Genomic DNA, 21001 nt, shown 5'->3' with positions numbered 1-21001 from the left:
AAAAAATAAACAACCAATCTTTATTTTATTTTATTTTTGAGAGAGAGTGCTCACTTCGGCAGCACATATATTTTTTTAAAATCTTATTTATTTGTTTGACAGAGATCACAAGCAGGCAGAGAGGCAGGCAGGGAGAGAGAGAGGAGGAAGCAGGCTCCCTGCTGAGCAGAGAGCCCGATGCGGGACTCGATCCCAGGACCCTGAGATCATGACCTGAGCCGAAGGCAGAGGCTTTAACCCACTGAGCCACCCAGGTGCCCCGGCAGCACATATATTTTTGAGAGAGTGAGACAGTGGGGAGGGACCAAGGGCCAGGGAGAGAATCCCGAGCAGGCTCCACGCCCAGCGCAGAGTTGGACGCTGGGCTCAGTCTCATACCTGAGCTGAAATCAAGAGTCAGACGTTTAACCAAATGAGGCACCTGGAGCCCCCATAGAGCGAAGTTTTGATTAGGGAGATAAAAATTTCAAATAAATGTATAATTTTGATAAATGTTAAGTTCCCACGATGGGTGGGAAACCCATTTTGTGTCAGACGACTGACACAAAGTGAAAGGTGCTGACCCTTCCGCAGGGGTCCGAACCTCACGGCAAACCATGGAACATTCAGGCTGAGGATATGGTAAGTGCAAAGACCATGAGAACAGGCTTGGCCTGGTCCGGGAACACTAGGAAAGGCTCCCGGGGCTGGAGTGGAGTGAGCCTGAGGGAAACAGGACAGAGAGAACCACAGACTCATCGTGGCCTCGTTGGCCATGCTGAAGATCATGACTTTTGTTCTAAAAAATAAAAGTAAGGGGAGGTCTTCAGAGTGTTTTAAGCAACAAAGTGAAATGATCTGTTTTATATTTTTAGAAGTTCACTCTGACCCCTGCAGGAAGGACTGTGGGGGAGCAAGTGTGCAGGCGGCCAGCAATCGTCCTATCGATGTTCCAGCCGAGCTTGTTTCTGTCGTAGCTTTGGAGGAGGAGCTAAGTGGTTGAATAGGAGCTATTATGGAAAGCGGGGTCTCCTGGGCTGGCTGCGGTGTCCTCTGGCTGGAATGTTTGGCTAAGCAGCAGTCAGGATCCTTGGTTTCTCCTTGACCTGGTTCTTCCCGTGTCCTTCCTGGGAGAGAACGGCCTGGCTTCCGGTATTCCGGGGCAAAGGGGAGGATGGGCTCGGGGATGTCCGCATCCAGTGTACATTCGTTCGTGTGATTCCTGACTTCAGGGTGGTAATCTGCTCCCCAGCTGAGCCTGGCAGCCCCCAGGGATTTCTTATTCTCCCTTGCACGTTTCGTTCAAGGTAGGCAATGTGCAGACTTGGGGGAGAAGTCCCAGAAATCTGTTTTTGAAACCCAATTTCAATAACCCTTCTCATTGGGCAGCACCTTCCACTCCTCACTTTCATCTAGGGCCATCAGTTCCAAACACTGCTGGGTATTCCCCGGTGATGTCTGGCTGCTGCTTGGCTTTCTCCTCTGCTGGTCAGGATCCGGTTAACGCCCGACTAAAACATCACCTGCCAACAGTCCACATGCTTTCTAGCTCCCAAAACTGTGCTGCCATTTTGCCCTGCCCTAATTTTTTTCTGCACTTGTAGGCTTATGCCCTTAAAACATAAATTCTTTTACTGCTGTTTTAGCGGGTTTGGGAAAGGAGGCAAAGGAAATGCGGGTGTTGAACATAGTGAATTTACTCTAAAATCTTCTCCGTATGTTAGTGGGGTGATTCTGTCCACTAGAGAGAAAAGAGAAGCGATGATGGCAACTGGCCCAACTGTAAGATCAAGGAGGCAGTAATTTTTAAAGGCCTCAAAGTTTTCACATATGTCCACCAGTGATTCAAAATGGGTGAGACTGGGGCTCCTGGCTGGCTCGATTGGTAGAGCGTGCAACTCGTGATCTCAGGGTCATGATTTTGAGCCCCATGTTGGGCAAAGAGTTTACTTAAATAATTAACAAAATGGGATAAGATCAGTTAGACTTCATAGGTGGAGCTGAGACTATTTTAACTTTCCAAAGGATTTCATACAATTTTTCTAATTTTATATTCATCACTATTCTTTTAAGAAGACAGGAGATGTAACAGTTGTCGATTCAAAAGAGCAGTGAACTTGCTGTGAAGTGTGTAAGCCTGATGATTCACAGACCCGTACCCCTGGGGCAAACAGCACATTATATGTTAGTTTAAAAAAAATTTTTTTAAAGGCAAAAAAAAAAAAAAGGCAGTAAACTAAGTCCAAGTTAGCCTGTGATTTAGTAGCTAGTGAGAAGCTGAGTATTAAGATTTTTCCAGGGTGGGCAAAAGGCTGAAGGAAGTCAAAGGCACAAACTTCTAGTTATGACGTAAAAGCCATGGGAGTGCGATGTATGGCCCAGTGACTGTAGTTAGTAATACTGTTGCAAATTCAAAAGTTGTTGAGAGTGAATCTTAAAAGTTCTCATCACAAGAAACAATACTGTAACTATGTATGGTGACAGATGTTACCCAGACTATTGTGACCATTTTGCAATATATCCAAATACTAAACCATCATATTGTATCTATGAAACTAATACAGTTGAGGCTTTAACAACATGAGGGTTAGGGTTGCTGACCCCCTTGTAGCCAAAAATCCACATATAACTCCTGACCTCTCAAAAACTTAACTGCTAATAGCCAACTGATGACTGGAAGCCTTGTCCATAACATAAACAGTCAACACATAACATGTATAATGTACTGTATTCTTACAATACCATTCTCTGAAAGTTTTCATTATTTCCAGGTTACTTGGTTCATCTGTGAGTTTCTTCAAATAGGTACAAATCTCAAAAAAAAAAAAAAACTTTCAATGCATTTATTGAAAAAAATCCACACGGACCCATACAGTTCAAATCCATTTGTTCAAGGGTCAACTCTACCATGTTACGTGTCAATTATATCCCAGTAAGAAAATTTTTCACAAAAATTTGATTAAAAGTAAAATTGTCAATATTTTGTAAGGAATAGTTTAATGACTCCATGACTTACTGTCAGCAAAAGAATGTATCTTTTCTTTTTTCCTATATGACTCAGCTTTCATCACAAGTTTAAACAAAGGATAATGAAAAGGATGTTTAAGAGAGGGGTGTCCAAAATCAGTATTATCATGTTAACCAAATGTTTCAGGGGCTTGTGGTGATGTCTACAGATCTTGAAGAAGTGGTTAGCAGCATTCTGAATGTCAAAATTCCAGGAATGTGGATGGGTAAATCATACCCAAGCCTTAAACCACTTGGGAGCTATGTGAATGACTTCCTTTCAAGACTGAAATTCTTGCAAGTGAGTTCATCTAAACTATCATATATGGTTTCATTTCATTTTCATCAGGATGCCTAATGTGACATTACTCTCTAGTTTTTCTGTGCATCCCAGACACAAATGACCACGACTCAGTATTGCATATAATGTATGTAACTGTTACACTGAACTGTCAAAATATGAATATGGAAAACAGAATCTCTGAAAGCTTCTTTAGGAACAGGTGTTCATATTTGATAAACAACACACTCAAGTCAGGGATGCTAGAAGAGAGAAAACAACTGGTTGTGTTGATTTTTTACGTTAAATACTAAGCATCAAAATAGATTCCTAGAGCAGAGCACCTTAGAAAGCCAGGCAAGCTACTAGCAAGCAGCATTATCTTTTCCTTGTCCAGCATTCTTCCAGATCATGAAGTCAGTAGACTGCTGGTTCAGCCCAACACGGTAATAATCTCCATGGCGAATTGTCTTGGAAATGTTGAGTGCGCAGAAACCTGTCTCCTAATTATCTGGCAATACTGGTGCTTAACTATGTTATTAATTATATTCATTAAAAGTATTAATTTCCTACATACTGTTCATAATGCATCAAAATTGCCTGTGAGAAAATTTCTGCAGGGATAAAATGACTCAACTTCCCTTGAATAACACAAGCCTTCTTGTTATGACTAGAGTTGATACTAAAGAAACAAGATTATTCTTGAACGATGAAGGTTCTACCTTGGACTCTAACAGGGAAAAGTTCTTCAAACTCATTTGACCTCTATAATTTTCTATTTAAAATCAGTAGTCAATTAGCTTCTTAAAGTATGATATGAACAGAATTATTTGGGTATCTTTGATATTTATAATATCTTAAGCTCTCACTATGGTTTCTTTAATAAGGTCTTTGTATAATACTGTGTTTCCATATGTTGGATTTTATTGTATTTTGGTAAAGTAGGTGGGAAAACTTCCAAAGGAATATTCTACTGGACAGCAATGATGAGAGAGAAAAAAATGGGAAAAATATTACCAGATGTTATAGGGATCTAGTCAACTATGGAACATGATATATTGTGCAACAACGTATATCAGATATGCATCATTGTGTGGAGCTTTTTGGAAGGAATCACTAGGCACCTACAGAGACATTCACTTCTGCATTAAGCCACATTGTGACATCCCCGCTGAGACAATGGTTGTGAAATGGAAGTCAGAATACATACACCGAATAAGTAGCTTTTTAAAACCTCGACAGTGTCAAGTTTATTTCCTGAATGTGTTGGCTCACTTATGAGTCTACCTAAAGCATAACAGGGGGAGTGCTGGGGTGAATTTTATTAAGCTGTTGTTGTATTCAAAGTTGCAAGGCTGCAACCTCACGACACGTGTGCTGTGTCACCGCAGCAGTGGTACGAGGTTGGCCCTCCTCCGGTCTTCTGGCTCTCCGGCTTCTTCTTCACACAAGCCTTCCTGACGGGTGCCCAGCAGAACTACGCCAGGAAATACACCATCCCCATCGACCTTCTCGGGTTCGACTACGAAGTGATGGAGGACAAGGAGTACAAGCACGCCCCGGAAGACGGTGAGTGCGCAGACAAAACGAGTTGGCTTCGATCCAGGTACGGAACAGAAAACGGTCTTGCTTGCTTTGCTCCACTGTCAGGATTTTCATCATCATGTATGTTACTCTCAAAGAGTTGAGGAAAAGAAATTCTTACCAACATGCACTATACTTTTACAGTCTGTCACCTTAAAAACAAATCAACAGGGGCACCTGGGTGGCTCCGTGGGTTAAAGCCTCTGCCTTCAGCTCAGGTCATGATCCCAGGGTCCTGGGATCGAGCCCCGCATCGGGCTCTCTGCTCAGCAGGGAGCCTGCTTCCTCCTCTCTCTCTGCCTGCCTCTCTGCCTACTTGTGATCTCTGTCTGTCAAATAGATAAATAAAATCTTTAAAAAAAAAATCAACAAAGAATTCCAACCATCTTAACATCCACATACCCTCAGCAACTGTCCTGTGTCTCTCTCCCATTTATAGCAAATTTCTTCCAAGAATTGTCTTTACATGCCCTCTCCAGGTTCTCACTTCCTAGTTCCCACCTACCTCTCATCCTCTCCAATAAACTGACGTTAGTAATAAACAGAGTTAGTAATGACCTCCTTATTGGCAAATCCCATGAATTCAGTCTTCGTCTTAAACTCGTAGTTCTCATCCGTGGACACCACTCTCCTTCTGAAGACATCCTTCTCCCTGGGTTTCTCCTGATTCTCTCACTGGACACATTCATGCTTCTTTGCTAGCTTTTCCTCCTCTGAATACTGGAGTTTCCAAGGACTTAATCCTGGGACAGTTGCTCTTTTCTTTTATTTTTATTCCCAACACACTCAGAATGGTCATATTGTTGAATACCCGAAGGGCATGTAAGAACCTTCTGCTAAGGTGTTGTTTATTGTTCCTTCCATTATATCAGCCTTAAAATAATACATTCTCCGTACAGCTCACTGTAACACATGCTGTAAGAGAGATCAATAAAATATTTTTTTAAAAAAGATTTTATTTATTTATTTGACAGACAGAGATCACAAGTAGGCAGAGAGGCAGGCAGAGAGAGAGAGGAGGAAGCGGGCTCACTGCTGAGCAGAGAGCCCGATGCGGGGCTCCATCCCAGGACTCTGGGATCATGACCTGAGCCGAAGGCAGAGGCTTTAACCCACTGAGCCACCCAGGCGCCCCAATAAAATAGATATTTTAGTTCCCCTGTCCTAATAAAAGTCAAAATGTAGATAGATAAGCAATATACTAAGAAGGATAAATAATTTGGTTCCAACTAAGTTGGGTAAAAGGGAATCAGAGGGGGACATGGAGCTGCTCTGTATCACTGCTGGGTCCAGAGCGCCCCCCACTCGGTGGAAACAAAGGCTCCGGAGAGTTACCTAACCTGCCCAGGGTGTCTCGGCCGGCAACAGGCAGAGCTGACCGACGCCCACGCCGTCTGGCTTTTATGCTTCACTAGCTGCTTTCTCAAAGGCCTGCTGAGTATTTTTGTGGAAGTACAAGTTTGAAAACATTATCACCTTTCTCAAGCAAAGTTTCTTGAAGAACCTATGGTTGGCTCTAAAGTATTTAATTCAGTTGCAAGATTTTTTTTTTTCTAAATTCTCCTCATATCATTATGATAAAAGGCAGGGAAAATGACATTTCAATTGAAGGCTAGTTAGTATAGATGTCCCTCAGATTATAGGTTTTTTTGAACTCAGCTAAAAAACACAATTACTCAACGCATTGCCTGAAGTTTATGAACTACTTAATATTAAAGATAAAACTATTGAATTGCCAGTCATCATACACTGAACTTAGACATGGCACAAGGTCGTTGGTATCTCTTTTTACAGTGATTTACTAATTTAACCCGCAACTGTTCTTATTCAAGATCTAAATGTATCAAAATCCAAAATAATCTGGAAAATAGTGGGGCAGATATAAAGTACAGTTCAGGATCAGTGAGGACCACTCTGTGCTCTGAGATCATGCAGTGAAGCGTAGCCATCGATTGAATGAACCATTTCACAATCAGCCAAGGTCTGATTTATAATAGCTGATGGACAGTAATTCGTGAATTACTGCTGATAGACAGTAAATTGTGAATTTTATTGCTTTGTACACACACACACACACACACACACACACACAGATACCCACAATATAGCCTTTTTGTCATTCTTATTTTCTCCTTCCAACTTAGCTAATTACCCAAAGGAAACAGATTCCATGGAATGATTTGGAGCGATGAGCTTCTCCCAAAGAACAACTTTCTCATGGGACCGTCATGGGAGGAACCCAGATCACACCTGGGAAGAACAGGTGTTTTTTCTCCCCCAGAGTTTCTCTCTACCACGCCACCAGCCGGTCTCTTTCATACACACTTTAGTGTGTGCCTGTTTCTGGGTTCTGGGGCTCACAAAGAAGTCAGCCTTACTTACCTAGGATTAAATTGAACTTAACGAAACAGGTCACTCTTAAAGTGACTCGTGACGTGGCCACAATGCCACTGTAAATCCATGTAAGTTTGGAATCACACATTCTAGCTGTACTTTCTAAGATTCCTCTTATCAGAATCATTAGCACTAATGGGGGACTCAGAGTCCCCAGTGACGGGCGTTATACAGCAGGAGGCAGAAAGCGGAGAGGAGCTAAAGAAGCCGCAGCCGACACCATATGTCAGCCGCATCGCCGAGATGGCAAAGGCTGTGGCCCAGAGTAGGAGCAGCTCCGAGCCAGGACCCAGCCAGCCTCTACTTGTCCTTTCAGAGCCTTTCAGAGCCTTTCAGATCTTGATTCTTCCCTATGGCCTGTCCTGACCAGGAGGAAGAAAACCGTGTTTGTAGATCTCCATCGCATTTCCTGTAAAATTGTTGCTGGGTTGGAGGAAACTTTACCCTTATTGCCACTTTTCTTAGGTGTTGAAATGAACTGTTTACTTTTTCTGACATCATCTTTCTTCCCCAAGTGGAGAACAGACCATCTGACTGGTTAAAACCAGAGATTCAGTGGGCTATGCTTACAAGTCCGTGGGGCAGGGTATCAAATGGCTCTCTTGGACCTGTCTGTAAGCTTCTGTTTTCCTATCCCTATCCATTACGGTGGCTGCCCTGGAGGCCTCAGAGAGGGCTGGAGAATGTCTGTAGGATGAGGCTACCGACCAGCCTCTCTCTCTCTCGGGCAGGTCTGTCCCCAACATCGTTCCAGGCTTAAGGTGCATTTTGCAATTCAGCTTTACCAGAATAATCGTTGAAAAGTTACTGGACAAGTGCTTCGCCAGTTAATAAAACTGGTATTTTACTCCCACTGCTCTTTCCATCAGTGGAAACTGAGAGAAGCGGAAGTCTTCCTCCCCAGGCAACATTTGTCACTAGATTAGCCACATGCGGCTCTTAAAATTAAGCTGTAATTAAAGTCCCTCAATCACACTAGCCATGTTTCAGGTCTTTAATAGCCAATGGCTACCACACTGCAAAGCACAGATATGGCTTACTTTTTTCATTACAGAAAGTCCCACTGGACGGGACGGCCCAGACGGACTTCCACACACTACCTTACAAAGCGCTTTCACTAGTATCAGCTGACTTGACCGTAAGGACTCTACAAGGCAGAAAGTAGGCATTACTGTTTTGCAAATGTTTTCCAGTTGTTCTCAGAGGACCAAATATACCCAGAGTTAAATGACTTGCTCAAGGTCACACAGAGAATTAGGAACTAAGACCTAGGTCTGAGTTCCACATTGCTTCCCTTCACATCTGTGCAACCATTTCACGGAATGTTTTCACGTACGTACACCTGGATTCAATTTGTGAAGCTTTACACAAAAGGACCGAGAACTGACTGCAGTTTCAGGGCTTTCCTAGTTTGTGTTCTTCAGTGGTTAGTCTATGAATTACGTTCTGGAAGGAGGTCACCCATGTGTTCTCTCAGACTAAGAAGAAATCTGGGAGTGAGGGTAAATTGTAAAAGAGGGAGAGAGAAATAACTTTTATGATATTAGAGATCTGCACAAGCATATTTTCTTCACATGGTGCCTCGAAGCCACTGAGTCCCTACAACTGCATTAAGAATTTTTCCTGCAGACTTCATGGCCTCTCACATTATAACCATTGGCCAACTAAAAATATAAATCTGGTACTGTTCATCCAGACTGAAAATTTCCCATAGACTAATTTAAAATTTCTTTTATCTTCCACATCTAATCTTACTATTGAGTTGACTAGGAAGAATATAGATATTCTTAGAATCTGCATGTTAAGACAAAGCACTGAGAATACTGCTTTTACTTTAGAACAAGCCTTGGGCTGCTGACCTGGTACCATCTGCAGAGCACTCAGAGGAATTTTAGATTCAGAACTTAATCAAATACATATTTAAACAGTTGTATTAACCTGCTTCTTTTCTATTTAGGTGTTTTCATTCATGGATTATTTCTGGATGGAGCTTCCTGGAGTAGAAAGACCAAGAAACTTGCAGAATCACATCCCAAAATTCTTTATGACACAGTGCCTGTGGTTAGTATTTGATATACTAATATGGGGGTGGGGGACACTATTTTATACACGCGCACACACACACACACACACACACACGCCCACATACAGACATTCTCATCATGGTAATTATGTTTTATTAAGTTCCTGCCAGCACGGAATTAGTGAATGCTCAACCACAGCTCCTAGGAGAAGCACAAGGTTAAGTTTCTATGCTCCTCTGGTCACATTTTTGTTAACCAATCAAGACATAACTTGTTTTGTGTCTCCTTAAAAATGCCATATCTAATATATACTTTTGATTCATTAACATCGAACTCAGAGAAAACAGCATTGTAACTTATGCCTGGATGAGCCGTACAGTATTTTCTCCCTGAGGCCCAACCCAGTCTTCTTGCACTCAGGAACACTAGAGAGCATCTGAGCACTACATTTAGGGCCATTTTAAACAGGGAAATCACTAACAACAACAACAAAAATGCAAAAAACTCCTTATTAAATAACCTATCAAAATGAAACTTGTTTCCATTTACCAGAGGTGAAATAGAAAAACGGAGTGTCACCAGGTTCAACCTCAGCTGGAAAAGTACTTGTTTGGTGACTCACATTTTTTGAGGCTCTGCGTATGCTTGTGAATGATCGTACAATAGAGTACTGTTCTAGGATGATGAATAAATGTTCGTGATAAGCAGATTTGCAAATACAGAATCCAGAAAGAATGAGGACTGACTATATACATGCATCCACATATGCATATATATTTCTTACATATACTTTGACCTAAAAATGATACTTAGAGACTAAAAGAGAACTATATGAAAGCCAACCCCATAAAAACGTGTTTGCTAGGAACCAATCTTCAGTATGGGCCAACTAAGCTATGGAAGATTTTGTTTCCATCTGTTACTGAATCATGAGAAAACGACTAGACAAATTTTCATACACTTGGAAAGGCCTGCCTGGGATGGTGCGATAAAATACAGGCTGTGCATTTACACGTATTGTTTGTGGGACCCTGGGAGCAGCTCCCACGAGCAAAAATCCTAACGGGTACAGTGAGGGACAAGCTATTCCCAGAAACCTGACCCATGTGCTAAGATACTGCGTCTGGACAGAGAGCTTTAAATAGGCGACCCAAATTCAAAGTCACAGGGAAGTTTCAAGAGTTGACTGGGGTAGACCTGGAAGCTCTTTCAAGGTAGTTCGCAGTGAATACGAAGGTATTTGTAAGTGGACGATTCTCTTACATAAGTCACTTAGTGAAAAAAATTCTCATTAAGAAAATGTGGTTTTGGCCAAGATGAAATACACTCATTAAGTGTTGTTGAGTCCTCATATTTAACTACATCCAAAAACAGCTCTATGGATTCCGCAATAATGTGGGAGACGCATACACTAACACCATTATTAACTCCTTCATACAATTTATTTAGACCTGAGAAACCTGAAAGGAAAGAGGGCTCTGAACAGTGGGCTGTAAAGCCAGCATCCGCTCAAGGATTCCACTTTATAAGGGAAAAAGGAATCCAATTAGATTTTAAAGCAAAACACTATTTCCTCCTTATTACCGTAGTTTGTTCTTTATGCTTATTTTCAGAGACCAACCTGCCCCACGTTCTTTTGAGATTGGTTAGGTTGGTTAGGCTTAACAGTGCTTAATATTTTAGGAACTTGGCTAATGACTTCCTAAAAATAAAGTGGGTGTATTATAGGAATAAAGGAAAGCAACTAGGTTTGAAACAGCATGATGTGCGCGCTGGCTCCTTTAAAATAGCCACCTAAAATGGGGAGGTGATCGAAGCTCTAGAATCACTGACAAAATCCTTTCAGACTTTTTTGATTGGCCTGTATTAAATTAATATGGTGACATGATTATCAGTGGTGGTGGTTCCCTTTGAAAGTATGTATGATTTTGTGGTTGTTGATATAAACAGTCAAAAGTCCTCCCCAGGTAAGTATGGTGAATAGGTCAAGAGTACATAGAGAACATGTTCCTTGACAGGGAAAAAAAAAATAATTATTTTTTCTCATTTAGTTGGCTCCGAAAATAGTTCTGAGAATACTAAAAAAAGAGTTTTGAGCAAAATGCCTAGGAATAAACTTACCCAAGGAAGTGAAAGACCTATACTGATGAAAGAAATTGGAAACAACACGAATGCAAAGACATCCCATGCTCAGGGGTTGGAAGAATTAGTTAAAATGTCCACACTACCCAAAGCAATCTCCAGATTTTATGCAATCCCTATCAGAATACCAACAGCATTGTTCACAAAATTTGAATTCCAAAATTTGTATGGAAAATTAAAACACCCGAATAGCCAAAGCAATCTTGAGAAAAAAGCAGCCGAAGACCTCACAATTTCAGATTGAAACTCACCCAATCAAAACAGTATGGTACTGGCACAAAAAAAAGATCAATGCAGAAATAACCCTACACTTATAGGACTAATTAATCTACAACAAGGGAGGCCAGAACACACAATGGGGAAAAGACAGCCTCTTTGACAAATGTTGAAAAATATGGGACCTGAAACCATAAAATGCCTAGAAGAAAACCTGGGCAGTAATCTCCTCAGCACTGGCTTTAGCAACATTTTTCTAGATAGGTCACCTAAGGCAGGGGGAACCAAAAATAAGCTGTTGGGACTCCATTAAAATAAAAAGCTTTTTGTATAGTGAAGGAAACCATCAACAAAAGAAAAAGGCAACCTACTGAATGGGGGGGAAGACATTTGCAAATGATTCCATCCAAGAAGGGGTTAATATCCAAAGTACAGAAAGAACATAGAATTCAAGAGCAAAAAACCAAAAAAAGGACCTGAATAGACAGTTTTCCAAAGACCACCTATAGATGGTCAACAGAAACCTGAAAAGATGCTCTTCATCACTAATCACCAGGGAACTGCCAATGAAAAAGCCACAAGGAGGGATCACCCGACGCCTGTCAGAACTGCGCATCCAAGAGGGAAGTGGAGGAAAAGGAGCCCTGGCGCACTGCTGGTGCAAGCGCCGACGGGGCACCCGCTGTGCAGCGGTCCGGAGGGTCCTCAGAGACTGAGAAATCCCGTATGACCCAGTAATTCCACTACTGGGGACTTCCTCAAAGGTCAACGAAAACAGAACAGTCAAGATGTGGAAGCATACCAAGAGGCTAGCAGAAGAGGAGTGGGTGAAGCTGTGGCTATGTATAAAATACTACATGTAGCCGTCTACCAGTGTATACACCTAACATTATACAGTATTTTCCGCCATAAAAAAGAAAGAAATCTTACCATGTACAACATGGATGGACCCAGAGGATATAACGGTAAGTGAAACACGTCAGAGAAAGACAAATACCGCCTGGTTTCACTCACATGGAATCTTAAGTGAACAAGGAAAGAGACAAACAAAAACCCCCCAACTCTTCAGGACAGACAGCAAACTGGTGGCTGTCGGGGGGGAAGCGGGAGGTCGAGGGGAGGGTGGATACGATAAAAGGGAGTAAGAGGCACGAACTTCTGTTATACAGTGACGAGTGCAGAGATGGAAACTCCTACGCAGGGAACTCGAAGAACTATTTGGTGACATCTGGGGACTGTACGTACTTGATGAACACTGAGGGACAGAACTGCTGAAATCATTATGTTGTACATCTGAAACTAATACAACAGCAGTTAATTATAATTCTAAAAAACGGTTACAAATTAAGTGTTTTGAACAATGGCAGTACTGCTAACAAAAATAAGATCTGTTTGGGCCATGGGAATTTGCAGACATAGAACTAAAATACCCTATTGGGTTCAAATGTAAGTATCGTACCTTTGACTCAAAAACACTTGCATGCACTTTCTTCCAGATGTGGCTAAAGCCCTGTAAAAGGGTAGAGATACCAGAACGACCAAGTTACGTTGCTCCACTGTACAAGACAAGTGAGCGGAGAGGAACCTTATCCACCACTGGTCATTCTACGAACTTTGTTATTGCCATGACTCTTCCCTCTGACCGACCCGTGGAGCACTGGATTGGACGGGGTGTGGCACTATTATGTCAGCTTAATTCGTAATTCGAAGACACCTGTTCCTATTTCTTGTTCAATGGTTAGGAAGAAAATATAAACAATTTGGCTTACGTAGATTTCCCTTAAAGCTGTACTTAATTATAGATTTATGTGCAAATGCAGCCTGTATTTTTAAAATGCCTCCTACTTCAGTGTAAGGAATGTTCTGAAATAAAGACTAAAGAAAACACACTGGTGTATTTGCTCTTTTTGAATAACTTTATTTTGGGAGAGTTCCATAAGCATCAGGAACATACATAAAATGACACACCACTGTTGACAATGAAAAAAAAAAACAGCATTGGATCATTTCCAGCTTTATAAATTTTTAAAAAATGATTCAGTTACAACAAAAAAAAGTTTAGATATTTTAGCAAGTATCACCTTGCAGGACCATAATCATATTTAAGCCACTGACGTAGTTAATGGAAAAAATTCACACTGCATCTAGTTACTACAGTATTTCTACGCATAATCACAGCTGATTGAATGCAATGTGATATACACCAAAATTCATATGGATGTCACACAGTGACAGCATTGTACAAGTAACATGAATGACCTCCAACAAACACACGTTAAATCAGACTGGTCAAGCTAAATGGAATGTTGGAGCCAAACAGAAATGTTGTGGAATTCAGATTGTCTAGTAAGACTTGAAACTATTCACTAGAACGATGTGGAAACTAAATACTGGTGGAACCCTAACAAAATACTAGCAGCAACTGTTACAGCCCTCTTAATAGGTTAAAAAAATCTAGCAAATGAAGAGAATACCATTTTTTAGAGAATATAAAACTTTATATACTTCAGCAGAACTTGCTTGCTTTAAACCAGACCTGTAAGACTGGGAACATATTCCCACTGTTGCTTTTCATAAAAGTTTTAAAATTAAGCAGATTTAATGCTGGAATGCACAATCCTCCTTGGGTATAAAAATGCAAAAAGGAACTAGAAATATATCTTGGTTCAGAAAGCAAGATATTTTAATCACTTGAAGTTGGCAGTACGAAATCAAAGATCAGCACCTTGTAGCGGGGTTCCTTGCAGGGCCAAGCAGGGAGATGAGGGCTGTGCTCATTCAGTGCCCAACGCTGAAAATATTCTAGGTAAAAACTCCTACTTATTACAGGAGGCCATGGAGAAAGCCGGAAATAATTTTTCAAATTCAGGCATAAATTCAGAAAAGCACACCTAAGCTTCCTTGCTTACAGCACAAAGGAGAAACACTGGCAAGACTCTTACTACCCGGGTGCACGTGCAGCTCTCCAAAAGTTTTATTTTTGTAGGTTCACCAGGAGGAAAGGAGCTGAGGAGAGAGGAGGGCTCAATGCAAACACTTTAAACGGAATGGAAGGAGTTTGGCTCTTAAATATTTGAACAGTAAGATTTTTAAATCAGCTGCACTGGTAGCCAAGCGATTAAAACAAAGCTGCCTGCACACAGTTCAAACACAGTTTCCCGGGCATACATGAAGACCGTGCGGCACAAGATGGAAACGAAAGCTACATGCAGTACGACTAGTGCTACAAATTATAGGTCAAAATTCAGGATACACATGGCTTGCGTTTCTCACAAATCGCTCAATTATGCTAGAACAGGGCACCTCTAAGTGAGACGAGTCCCTAGCAGGCACCGACAGCGTATCTTGGCACAGACGATCACGTGACTTCGGCTGTGTTACGTAAGGATGTCTTCCAAGTCACGTGGTGTCACGACAGCCCGGGGCATCAGCGGAGATCACCGTCAGAGCCACTTCCATGGACACGCAGAGATCACGGACGTGGTGAACTTGGGTTTTCTGCCTTAACTTCCTGCTGGTCACAGCATGTGCTCTAGGTTCCCAAACCAAACTGGTAAAGCAATGCATACATTTAGAAAGTAAACTTCCCCAGTAACTGGTTAGTACTGTTAAAATAGGAAAGCTGAATATTTCGACCATGTTTGGGTTCTTCTTTTTTTCTGGTATTCCCTCAAGGGTTACACTTTTAATGGAAAAAAAAAAAAAAAAAAAAATTTAACCACATGCTCCACCTCCCTACCCCCACCAAAAATCCCAAAACAAAAACAAAACTGAAGTTTGAAAGAAAAAACACCCAAACACCAAGTATAATATTAATACAAAGAACCGTTATGAATCTTTCATTAAACTGAAGCTCACACAAACATACAATCACAAAGTTCAGTAGTTTAGGCTGCAAGTTTAAACACTATGGCAATATATACAAAAATAGTAACTCTAGATTCAAGATTAAGGGCTTTTCCCAATGCTAAATTCATACCCTAACACAGCCTGAGCTCTCCTCTAGTTCCTACGGCCTACTTTACGCAGTTTCAAAATTGTATCAAGTTGATCCCCATGACCTTATGTATATATGTAACTGAATTAAAGGACACTACAATTCATTTTTAGCACAAAGAAAAGTCTGCCCGAAGTCCATTTAAAATATTTTTAAAGTTTAAGTGATTTTTGGTTCAATTTCTATTTCTGCATAGCCACAGAAGTTTCTACTACCAAAGAGACTACTTTAGTGTTTTATATGATTATTTTTGTAAAAGTCTTAATCAAACTATGTCAACATTGGTTCTTGGAGTCCCGTTTTCTCCTCTCTTTATCACAAGCTTTGTATTTTTAAAAGACCCCTTCGCACAGGGAAAAGCAGTCCTGACCACCAGTCTTGTGTGGTTCGGCTCAAATCTATGGAACTTGGAAGTAGTGCAAGCCACTGACTTTTCTTTGAGCGATGTGCATACAGTACTAGGGACAGATGCAAAGCTGCATGGTAACATTCTCGTAATCCACAGTGATTACTGGGAATGGTTAAAACTGGAGGTCAAACACAATTTTGTCTTCATAGAGGGCGATCACCAGCATAATGGCAAATCCGAACAGCAATCCTAAATTCTGAAGAATGAACTGCCCCACGGGACAAAAGCCATGTTCTTCATTGTCACCATCACCATGCAACATTTCTGGAAGCTGCAAAAACAAAACCCAGATACATACAAGCAATTCTGTGTAATACTCTGCTAAATTTTTTTACTTTCTTCTACTTTAATGAATAAAACATAACCACAAATTATTCTATTCAACATAATGTTAACCATAATGCATACTTCACCCAAACGTTGATGAGGTTTAGCTCTAGCTAGGAAATAATGACTAAATCTGTTCCCTCCTAAACCCTGAACAAATGCAAATATATGCGTTAGCCGTTTTCTGAAGTTACGTCCACTGACCTTGCCATCTGCTTTATGCTAAAGTAGAAGATCATTTATTATTGCCAATAAACACTCCAGGAACGATCAGCACATTTACTGACTTAAAGTCACTGAAAACGTAAGATTCTTTGCGGGGGGATCCCTAATTCAAGATTTTCCACTTCTTTACTCTTTCCGTTTTAAATTCTCATATTCAGCTGCACGTGAGAGCAAGGACAGACATTTAAAGACAATTCCTAACTCGTTATCTCTCTGCCCGTCCGTTATTTTCCTTGCAATAATAGAGAAAATAGTCTCTCGAAGCTATTCAGCAGGACTACGACCAAGTGGAGCCCATGGCCTTCCCAGGGTGCTCTGTTTCTCCTAATCATGATACAATTTCAAAAACCTGAATGTTCCCAGTACCTTTAAAGGCACACAGTTCACTGAAGTTTATAGTTTGATTTCTAAAGCATAAGCATATACTATTACATTTAAGAATAATGCAAAGTTCAAAGTATAAAGCCCAAATCTGTATTTAAGTAAGATTAACTAGAGAAACGCATGTCCGTTATTATGAGCATCAAGTCTTTCCATCCACATCGAGTCCAAATTGTGAAAGAAATGCTACTTCACGTTTCATTTTCTTGTTTTCTGTGTTTTGCTTTTCAAGTGTGCAATGACACCATCAGAAAGATGACACGGATATGCTGCTCTTTTAGACACTAAGCTTTCCTCCAAACAGTATCTTGGGGCTTTTCGTGGTTCGGAGGGGGAAAGTGTAGTGTTAAGAACATAACGGCTGCCTAGGAAAAAACACTATTGCTCATTATTAAATAATGAGGACAGTTAATCCAACTACCATATTCTGACACGGCTACAGTATATTTAACAATTCCCGGAGGGTCCTATTTAAGAACTACTTCATGCTGGTCATCAATTTTGTTCAGAAGTCTATGGCCATAGTAAATACCAGCTAATGGAGGCTACTGTTCTTTTTGAGCAGAGTTAAGTACTTGTGACAGAAACCACTGCAAACAGCAGAGCTGATTAACTGCAGCAGAGACCACATGGGCTACAAAGCCTACACATGGACTCTCTGTCCCATTACAGAAAGTCTGCCAACCTCTGGGTTAATGGATCAGAACTGAACCTGGCAACTTCCCACCTGTGGTTCTATTAGAACGAAGACTGGTTTATCTTTTCTCCTCAAGTTTTCATTATGACAAAAACTGTTAAATCTGGCTTTCCTTAGCACTGAAGCATAAAGAACACAGGATGTTTCACAGAAGTATCCCCTCTGGATATTGCACATACCAGCCACAAGAGGCGCTATGCCTCCCCCAATTCAGTTCCAGCCCGTGCCCACACGCGTATTTGCGGATCAGAACCACAGCGGAGCCAGCAGTACCCAGCAGTACCCAACAGTACGGCCCGATCTGTGAAAACGCAAGAGCACCTCCACGCTGGGCGAGCAACAGCTGCTGTGCAAAGCCCCTAAAACCGGTGGATACTTCCAACTGCACATCCTAAAGAGACCTCGAACTAGAACTTCTGGTGCTGTCGCTATCGCATGACTGACCGTAAGTGAATAAACACCTCCTCTCTAAGGCCAAAGTAGTCTTTCTAAAATGAAAATACAATCATGTCATTGTTGCTTAAACCCTGTAATGGTGCCTCAAAATTTACCAGATAAATTCTCATTTTTTATAGCACTACGTTTTGTGTCACAGTCATGGTCTGGCCTACATCTACCTGAGAACCACGGATGTAATTTTTTAATCCATTTTTTCCATTTAACATGAGGGAAAATAATCTCAGTGTCATTAAAATCCTAAAATATATGTAGGCAGTTTTTCTTCTTGGACATTTAGGATATTTCCAATGTAATTACAACATTATAAATGCTACTTTTTTTTTTTTTTTTAAGATTTTAGTTATTTATTTGACAGAGAGAGAGAGAGAGATCACAAGTAAGCAGAGAGGCAGGGAGAGGGAGAAGCAGGCTCCCTGCTGAGCAGAGAGCAGATGTGGGGCTCGATCCCAGGACCCTGGAATCATGACCTGAGCCAAAGGCAGACACTAAATCAACCGAGCCACCCAGGCGCCCCTTATAAATGCTATTTAAAAACACTTTAATACAGTTTTACTTTTGTTTGCTTGTTTGTGTTCTTAGCAGTAGTCATGTTGGGTTACTTTCTCAGAATATCAGAACACAGTTCTAGGAGTCAACTGACTAGTTAAGGAATGATGTTACTCATTACTCTGCTTTCTCCTATACCCATTCCTCTTGCTCCTAATAAACTCTTCTACAGGTTTTAAAACTCAGCTCAGATATCTTGTTCCAGAAAAATTTCCCTAATTTTCCCCTATTTTTTAGCCAGCCTCTCCCCATAGTTCCACAGACATGGTGCGTAAGCCTTTATCAAAAGATTTCTAACTAATGGCTACTTTTCTTCTTCATTAGACTACTAATCCTTACTGTAAAAATTACCTTGTTCTTTTCAGAATTAGCTCATTTATTTTTCATTCAACTAACTGTGAACTACTTCTACAGCAGTAAATGAAAGATTACCAAAAAGAAGGTTGTCCTCCCAGAACGGACGTCCATGTGGGGCACACAATGAGCTCAGTGAATAAGTAAAATGTTTAGCGTGTTATTAACAGATCAGAATACAAGTGCAAAGGAGAAAAAGAAAAGTGAAGTAGGGATAGAAGATGTTAAATGTTGGGATAGAAGTTGGGAAGCCTCCTAAGGAGTGAGGGAGCCAGTCAGTAGAGCTTCTGCAGGCCATATAGTCCACATTTAGTGACCAGCAAGAGCCAGGCCCCTGAGGCAGTGTGTGCCTCCTGGGGGAGCCAGGAAGAAGATGAGGAAAAGAGACACATTATTGGGAGCTAAGAGGAGGAGGAGGAAATTCACAGGGAGCCACTGAAGAGTCTGAAGCACCCGAGTGCTTGACTGTTGACTCAGAACCCGTCACGGACGGGGCAACAACAGACGTGGGGAGAAGGTTAAACAGAAGAAGATGGTGGCAGCAGAGGTGGCGGGGAAGTGGAGGCCCCCCCCCCAGCCCGGGGCTTAGGATGAGTCTGAGGTGGGGGGGCGGTGGGGAACCAGGAGAACCGAGACAAAGAATTATCCTCAGGGCTTTGATCTGAGCAGCTGAAGAACGGAATCATGCTCTGTAAGCCAGAGACTCCTACAGGAGCCGGGGGTCCAGGGAGGGAAGGCTGGCCATCCCAGGAACCCGGCTCTGAACAGACGTGCCCACCGTTCCGTTCAGACGCTCAGGGAGGCTGGTGGATAGACTGACCTGGAGTTAAGGGAAAGGTCTGGGCTGAAGATGTAAATGTAGGAATTACCAGCCATTGAATACTTCCAGTCATGAGACTAACTGAGATCACCTGGAGGGCTTTCACCAACATTTACAGGTCAAGGAGAAGAGAACCAGAAAACAAATGGAAAGGCCAGAAAGGTGGTTAAACCAGGAAACGGTGGTGGCACAGAGGCCAACTGACAAGAAAGCATTTCAAAGAGAAGAGCCTGAGCCGCCGCCAGATGCAGCCCTTAGGACAAGCGCATGAAGCCGGACGGGGTACGTGACCATGGACTCAAGAACGCTGTGGTCAGTAGTGGATGTGGCCAAAGCAATCGGGGCCAGCAGTCGGGGAGAATACCAGACGAGGCGAGACTCAAGAAAGAAGAGAACTAGAAAATCAGAAAGGGTAATCTGCAATACAAGACGGAAAACGGTGGGGCACCTGGGTGGCTCAGCGGGTTACGCCTCTGCCTTCGGCTCAGGTCATGATCCCAGGGTCCTGGGATCGAGCCCCGCATCGGGCTCTCTGCTCAGCAGGGAGCCTGCTTCCTCCTCTCTCTCTGCCTGCCTCTCTGCCTACTTGTGATCTCTGTCTGTCAAATAAATAAATAAAATCTTAAAAAGGAAAAAAAAAAGGAAGGAACATGGTGGCTGAGAACTAAACTGGGAACTGGAGTTAAAGAAACGCCCTCTCTCCTGCCTCGGTGAGAAGTACAGGAGGTTTGAGCTGATCCAGCAGGGAGGGGAAATGAGCAACAACAGAGAGAAAGGGGGGGGATTTCAGGGACTTTGTGAAAGGGGCCAAGTGCCAGCCGGCCTCAGCAAGAAACCGATTTCTTCACTATTCTAGGAAAGAGGGGAACAGACAGAGACATACAGGAGGAGCAGAAACACGATGGCAACCCGTGGAAGCCTGTCTCCATGCTTCAGTGTTTTCCATGAGACAGGAAGGCCGTCAGCTGAGCGTGGGGACAGGAAATGAAGTGTTAGAGTCCAAGGAAAAGAACAAGGAAATGGCAAACTCTAGGCACAGAATGTAAATAGTTTTTATTTTTTGTTGGTATTTTCTAAACTATTATAAATAGGCAATAATCCTGGGATTAAAAATTTAGGTTACAGGGCGCCTGGGTGGCTCAGTGGGTTAAAGCCTCTGCC

General features: G+C 41.9%; 2 protein-coding genes across 3 annotated transcripts in view; one reads left to right on the top strand and one right to left on the bottom strand.

The window, feature by feature from the left end:
• Positions 1-13512, top strand: part of DNAH7 (dynein axonemal heavy chain 7) — a 254346-nt gene extending 240834 nt beyond the window's left edge. Inside the window, 4 exon segments of the mRNA XM_045078496.1 lie at positions 3134-3286; positions 4657-4834; positions 9201-9304; positions 13122-13512. Of these exon segments, the coding sequence (XP_044934431.1) occupies positions 3134-3286; positions 4657-4834; positions 9201-9304; positions 13122-13328 (642 nt within the window). The 3' untranslated portion in view covers positions 13329-13512.
• A 10-nt stretch (positions 13513-13522) lies between these two features.
• The window catches only part of SLC39A10 (solute carrier family 39 member 10), a 136217-nt gene continuing 128738 nt past the window's right edge, over positions 13523-21001 (bottom strand). For both annotated transcript variants that reach the window (XM_004772149.3, XM_004772148.3), the window contains one exon: positions 13523-16302. In XM_004772149.3, the coding sequence (XP_004772206.1) occupies positions 16144-16302 (159 nt within the window). In that variant the 3' untranslated portion in view covers positions 13523-16143. The remainder of the gene's footprint in view (positions 16303-21001) is intronic.

This window comes from Mustela putorius, unplaced genomic scaffold (genome assembly GCF_011764305.1).
Source record: "Mustela putorius furo isolate JIRA1106 unplaced genomic scaffold, ASM1176430v1.1 tig00000275_pilon_pilon_pilon, whole genome shotgun sequence".
NCBI lineage: Eukaryota > Metazoa > Chordata > Mammalia > Carnivora > Mustelidae > Mustela > Mustela putorius.
The sequence above is the reverse complement of the archived record's forward strand: the minus strand, read 5'-3'. Positions and strand labels throughout refer to the sequence as shown.